Source organism: Cariama cristata, unplaced genomic scaffold (assembly GCF_000690535.1).
Source record: "Cariama cristata isolate BGI_N322 unplaced genomic scaffold, ASM69053v1 scaffold29798, whole genome shotgun sequence".
In the NCBI taxonomy this organism is placed as follows: Eukaryota; Metazoa; Chordata; class Aves; order Cariamiformes; family Cariamidae; genus Cariama; species Cariama cristata.
Genome location: NW_009632141.1, coordinates 18,235 through 25,501, shown reverse-complemented (window position 1 = coordinate 25,501; position 7,267 = coordinate 18,235). Strand labels below are relative to the sequence as shown.

The following is a 7,267-nucleotide window of genomic DNA, read 5'->3' as shown; positions in this document are numbered from 1 at the left end:
ATGCTCACAACTTCGCTGGGCAAGGGCTGGGGCGGTTATCCCGATTTAGTTTTTTCTTTTTAATTGTACCGGACAAAATACCGTGGGTGAATTCCCAGAGTTTAATTAAAATGTGAAGTAGTACAAAAATATTGTCTGGCCCAAGCTGAAGAGCAGCAGTATGAATGCTGCTTTGGGGTACCTGTATGGTGTTTGACCCGGGGAATCTGGATGCAGCTCCATGAACTCCTAACTTTATTGTCCTGGGTTAGTTTAGAGGCAAAGGAACTTTTGAAAGACACGGAGTGGTGTTGCGGAGGTCCTGGGAGATGCTGTGCCTACACTGATAAGTACTCGCATTTCAGGGTGTTTTTAGAATCAGAAGTCATACTTTCCTTGTGGATTTTTTATGACATTAAAGACCCTAAAATCACTAAATTTTAATTATAATTTAAAATAGCTTAGTATCTTTCTAATTTAATTTTTATGGCCCTTCCCTTTTATTGCAGAAAAGAATTAGCTTAGAATGAGGTGCAATTAGTTTTATCTCTAGTCTGTACCATGGCTGCATGGCCCTTCTTCTGATACTCACTCACACTTTGTAACATGCACCAACAGTAGCATGCAAGTGCTGGGTTGCATATTCTGCTCTTTTAGAAACTGCTGTCTCAGATAGCTATCACCATCTTATATAGCCATGGTCACAGTATTCTGCAAGTGCCCTGCAGTCTTTAATCAGCCTGCCAATATCCTGTACAGTTTTAGATATTTAGACTCTGAATTTACATCCAAGCGATGACAGAAAGTAATTGGTTTGCCCAGTGTTAGCCAAAAAATCCAGGAGTAGCAGATCTCCCAAATCCTAATGTCCTGCTTCCTGGAAAAACCTTCCTCTCACAGCTTAGTCTGCATATGGGCTTCAGTTCTGCATCTGGCTCCATGTTACGTTGACAGCATGTTGCAAGGATAGAATGTGAAAAAACAGCAACTTTTGTTCCATAGTATCTCAGATGAATAATAATAAAAACAGCTTTCTTCATGCTTTTGAAGACTCTGGAAAGAAGTTGTATTAAAACTGATTTCCCCCCACATCTAATCCAAGTGGTTTCTTACAATAATTCATAGCTTCTTAGTCTTCTAGCATGTTTCTTTACAGTGATAACAAAGAGCCAGGTTCCTTGCTGAGTGCTGAACTGGACTTTCAGATACATTGGTAGATGATACATCAGCATATATGTTAGTGTTATTCATTAATAATATAAATGAAAATCAGGTAACCAGGAGCCACATCAAAGGATCGTGAATGGTGGATTTCCCCTATCTGCTTTACATGTCTCCTACCTACCTTCCAACATAGTATTTGTTTAGTATATTTTTTGTATTAGAAATACATGTTTTTCATGAAGATTTTTCATAGAACACTATGAATGATTAGCATTGTAAAACCATAAGCTAGGAACATTTTAATCCTAGGTCTTGGAGAAATAGTTGATAATAAAATGATTCTAAGCATGGTTGTTTTGCTTGCTTTCTTCACAGAGTTATAGTAAACATAATTCATAGTGTCAAAGGATACCATTCAAAGACAATACGTTTTCTGAATGTAGCTTTTGACAGTTCTGGAGATTCTCTACTTGCTGGAGACCACCAAGGGAATATATATGTTTTTGACTTGAATGGAAACAGGTAAGAATATTTCTATCAAGACGTTTTAATTGTCTTGATGTGTCTAATATTCAGGGTTATGGAACTTGCCTGAACAGCATGCCACAGGTCTAGTTTTAACCCTCAGTTTTTCATGAATGTGGAAATAGATAGTAGTTTGCTCAGAGCTGAAACTACAACCCGATGTCTCATGTAGGCTCCCTAAATATTGCTTTATTAGTTTAGCTGCTCCAAAAGATTAGAAATTTGTAACTCTAAACTGAACAGACAACAATTTCATAGATTTTAAATACTACCACAAGAAGTTATTCTTTGGATGGTACCGATCAATTAATACTATGAGCCATGAATGACAATAAAGTAGACCTAGTATTGTCATTTGCAGAAATACATTAATCAGTCTTTTAAATTTTACACTACTGAGTTTTAAAATATTAGCACTGATTTTTAGATTTATTATAATTAGATATGATTTATTTACTCCCTTCTTTTGAGTTAGCTTATTTTTTCTCTCAGTGAAATATATTGAAACTGATTAAGTTACTGCTTCACTTGACGTTATGAACCAAAGTTTCCTAACAAAATAAGAATGTGTATTTTTAAATAGGTTCAACCTTGTTCAGCGTACAATGCAGGCCTGCACTGCTTTGGCATTTAATCTTCACAGAAAGACAGAATTCCTGGTGGCTTTGGCAGATTATTCTGTTAAGTGCTTTGATATAGGTAAGGAGAAATTCAAAGGCTTACTATCTGGATTGCTTTGAAAACCTATGTCATTTTAGTTTCGATCTCAAATTTTTGTAAGTTTTTTTGATGGAAATCTTACTATGTATTTCATGCCATCTGTCCAGAAAAGTTTGGGCCCATGTGTGTTATAGTCCTGTGGGTAAATCAGCTCTTTGCATTGTCAAAGTTTCTTGTTCCCACTAAGTCATGCAGGTGTCTGTTTAACTGAAGTCTAGCACAGGATTGCAATGATTATTACCTTTTTTAAAGCAAATCTGTATATGTTTGCTTAGAATAAGGTGCTCTGTGTAAAATCAAACCAAAATCAGTTGAATCATAGAATCATTATGGTTGGAAGAGACCTCAAAGATCATCAAGTCCAACCGTATACCTGATGCCACCATGCCCACTAAACCATGTCTTGAAGCACCACATCTAAACATTTTTTGAACACCTGCAGGGATGGTGAGTCCACCACCTCCCTGGGAGCCTGTTCCAATGCCTAATGACTGTTACAGTGAAGAAGTTCTTCCTAATATCCAACCTGAACCTCCCCTGGTGCAACTTGAGACCATTTCCTCTTGTCCTATCGCTAGTTACTGGGGAGAAGAGACCAACCCCTACCTCACTACAACCTCCTTTCAGTCAGCTGTAAAGAGCGATCAGGTCTCCCCTCAGCCTCCTTTTCTCCAGGCTGAACAACCCCAGCTCCCTCAGCTGCTCCTTGTCAGACTTTTTCTCCAGACCCTTCACCAGCTTTGTTGCCCTTCTCTGAACATGCTCCAGCAGCTCAATGTCCTTCTTGTAGTGAGGGGCCCAAAACTGAACACAGTATTCAAGGTGCGGCCTCACCAGCGCAGAGTACAAAGGGATGATCACTTCCCTAGTCCTGCTGGCCACACTGTTTCTGATACAAGCCAGGATGCTGTTGGCCTTCTTGGCCGCCTGGGCAAAGTATGGTAGTTTGCAACTGAACCAGTTATTAACTATATTTACAGTAAAATATTTGATCAAAGTGACAACATACACTGAGAGAACTGTCAGTACTTTTGAGTATGCAAGTAAATCTGTATCCTTGTTCAAAAATTATATTTAAAATTAACTTTACAGGCCAGCTGTGTGTCTCTGTCTTGATTAGAAGTTAAATGGTGAAAGGCATTGACAATTCATTCTTCATAAATTAATCTTAACCTATCAAAAAGTGCAGTTATAGTGTCTCATATAATCTGGATTTAAGTCTTTTTAAAAAGCCATAGGAATCACTCATCTGCAATTTGAGGGTTTGAGTCTGGTATTATCTATCAGTGAAGATTTTAATGTAACACACTGTTTCCCAATACAATTTCCTGCATGTTTATATGGTGCTGTTTCCAGATACCAAGCCATACTCAAAAATGTTTTAAATTATAAATGTTATTCACATAAGTCAGTATTGGGTGAACTATCCTTAGAGGTGTATTAGATAATACTTAGTTGGTGGGCTTCATCCTCTTCTTTAGAAGCCATACTCTGTAATCCCATGTCATCCTCCCAAGTGATAATAGTTTTAAACACTCAATTGTCTGTAAGCACAGCAGAAAGTTTGACTGTTAGGCTTTATGAGCTGCTTTACAGCCATTTCCCATCTTTGATGCCACAGCAGTAGGTCAGCTGGAACCACCCCATGGGCTGTCAGGCAAACTACCCAGTGTAAATACTGTAATTGCCACAAATGCAGTTTGGTTGCTGAGGGAAGATTAGGGGTCATGCAGTCACAAGCGGGAGACAATGTAGTCAGAGGAGCCATTTCCTTAGTATGCAATACACAGCATAAAAATGTTTTGGACTCAAAGAATTAATGAGGTGTTGCTTTCTGGCTGTGCCTTTCTATAGTCATAGCCCGTTGTCATTAAACCTTTCTTCCTTGCCCCTGTAAATAGCTGTGTAATCATTCATACCTCTTGTCCACAAGTCAAAACAAGTGGAGAATTCTAACTAGAACATTCAGTCTCAACTTCTGGAGATTACTGCGGGTGTTCACATTGGATAATCAGCCTATGAGGCGTGTTGAACTTACCTGATCACAGTGATCATGACTTTTTAAGATTGATTCTTAGGCTAAATTTTACAAATCTGTGCAAGTTGGCTTTCTGTGTAGAACTGAGAATAACTTATGAAATCTGTTACTTGGAGATGAGGAGGTGGTTGTGTTTCTCTAAGGTATAATAGCTGTATGAAGACTGATGCCTTTGTTTCTTTTTCGTTGGGCTGTCATGGTAAATGGTCATATACTAGGTATGCTTAAAAGTCTCTTTCACAGCATAGTGTTGGTAATAAAGAATAAAGTAGTAGTTGTTTCACTTTGAATGACTTTCATATCCTTTTCATTTTTTTCATCAACTCCTGCAGAAACCAAGGAGCTAGTTAGTTGGATGAGGGGACATGATTCTTCAGTGTCTTCCATCTCTGTCCATGGCTCAGGCAGGTATGCCATCACTACATCCACTGATACAGCACAACTGTGGGACTTGGACACCTTTCAAAGAAGAAGAAAGCTGAATGTTCGTCAGTCTGTGGGTATACAGAAGGTGAGTAAACAGCAATTGCTAAAGGGTGAACAAGCATACCTCAGTAGGAGTAATGCTGCATGTTAAAGTCACAGTACTTGAAAATACTTTTTAAAATACAGCTGAATCTTTTCTATGTTCTTTGGGCGTATTTCCTTAACTGTCATCCTGTCATGTCACCCAGACCAGTGGAATCATGATTCAATAGTTGCAGAGATCTGCTGGGAGATTTTAAGAAACCTCCATCTTTAGAGATACTCAAAACTTGGTTGGATACGACCTTGACTAACCCAATTTAACCTGGAAGTTGGAACCATCTTCTAGATTGACCCTACTTTGACCAGGAGATGGGCTCAGAAGACCTCCGGAGATTGATTCCAACCTGAACGATACCAGGATTTAAGGGTGTTGTTAAAAAACCAAAACAACAGAAAAAAAAAAACAAACAACAATTTTATTGTCATAATGGTAACTTCAAACAGTCACCACCACCTATCCTGGTCAGCTGCTTATTCCAAAGCTGCTCTTCTTTCTATGCACGCTAAGCACTGAATGTGGGAACAAGCAAAGCTGAAAAGTAACTCAGCAAAAAGATGTTGCTGCTTTTCAGCCTAGTGGTTTCTTTGCTTTGGTTTGCTGCACAGACACTTATACTGGAACAACATAGGGGATGAGAAGGATGACACGTTTGCATCACAGAGTGGTTTAAATAGGTCTTCCTTAGTGTTACGCTGCTTTAAACAGGTCTGCCTGCGCCACCAAATGTCAAACATTGGCATAAGTACTACAGAAAGTACTGACGCAGTGCCTGGGCATTGCTTAAACACATGCTGCCCTGCAGTGAACAAACACCGCTTCAAACCAATGTTCTCATCAGGCTGGTCACTAAAAAGCCATGCTGATTTTGCAGAGAACAAGGCTATTCATTTGAGTGTCTTTACCATGTTCTAGGTCAAGCATAAATTTTGTCAGCTTGAAATAGTCACTTAGCAATTAATGTGGAAGATCATGCATAAATTTTGTGTGTTTGTTTGTTTTATTAAAACTGTTCTTTTAGCATGTTGCTAAAATAATTATCATGTCTTGCCTCCAAAGATGGCTGCATTTCTTTAGTGGACAGGATTTTTCTATTGCTCAGTATCTTTCTTTGTGTAGGCTATGTGTAGGGGCTTCTTATTGATAAATGGCTCTTGGAATTGGGTAGGATCAGGATGTTACAGTACGGATACAACTTTTAAATCCAAACAATAGTGACTATGGTTGAATGAATAATCACTGTTTGGGAATCAATAGCCTGCACTTTTGGTTTGGCTCTACCATTTCTGATAGGACATTATGCAAATAATCCAGTTTATCTGGATTTTACTTTCCTGTCTTTAGAATAGAGATAATGATACTTACTCCCATGCCACGATTTAAGACATACAAATAAGTGCTTTATCAAAGATCAGATTTATTATTAGACCACAGCCCTGACACTCACTGTCCAAAGTTGGATTCTTGCTTGCTGTCTGAGCCATTGTAGTAGCATCACACCAATCTCTGCAGTATACTTTTTGGTGCCTCTTTACTTAAGCCCAGTTGCACTCCAACCTGCATCTTCAGTTACGTTGATACAGTCAAAACTAATTTAAAAAGACAGAGACTGAGCTGCACACTGTAAGAACAGCAGGTGGAAAAAAAAATGAGAAAGAAGAGCTAAGAGAAGACATCTATAATGACCATTTCCAAAGCATCACTGCTTATTCAACAGCTGCTTGTGACCGTCTTGTGGTATTTTTCTAGGGCAAAGCAGAAAACGAGGAACTGTTCAGTACTCCAGTTTACCAAAATTTAAACTTCTTCCATCTGCATGATAGGCATCTGCTCTCAATTCACTGGCTAAAATTCCTCAGGGTCCCTGAAGGAGGACAGGTAACTCAGTCTGTCTGAAGATAAATGACTTTGGTAGGTGAGGTGTCTCTTTCATCACAGGTAACTTTTGCTCACTGTCAAGTGACTAATTGGGCCTGAACATCCAACTTTCAGTCACTGTCATTCAGCAAGATGAATCCCATCCGCATATCCACATTTACAGATTTTCAAGGCCCCAAGAGACCATTCAGACGCAAACTCTGAACTTCGTAGTGCTGACTGTTATTCTTAGCCAGTGAGTACTTCAGGTAGTCCCTCCATGTTCAGATATCAGAAGACTTTTTCAATTTAACCTTCAAAATTCGAGGTACAGGGAATTTGCTGAAGCTGCATGTGCTGCTGCCAGGATAGAACCTCTGAACCAAACCAATAATTTATCGTTAAGCAAGAATGTATCTGATTACATCCAAAAATATAAATAATCTAATTTTTTTTCT

General features: G+C 38.8%; 1 protein-coding gene across 1 annotated transcript in view; it reads left to right on the top strand.

Annotated features, from left to right (window-relative positions):
• Positions 1-1,478: 1,478 nt before the first annotated feature.
• TBC1D31 (TBC1 domain family, member 31) overlaps positions 1,479-7,267 on the top strand; it is a 22,359-nt gene continuing 16,570 nt past the window's right edge. Inside the window, 4 exon segments of the mRNA XM_009706242.1 lie at positions 1,479-1,494; positions 1,497-1,665; positions 2,252-2,367; positions 4,759-4,937. Of these exon segments, the coding sequence (XP_009704544.1) occupies positions 1,479-1,494; positions 1,497-1,665; positions 2,252-2,367; positions 4,759-4,937 (480 nt within the window).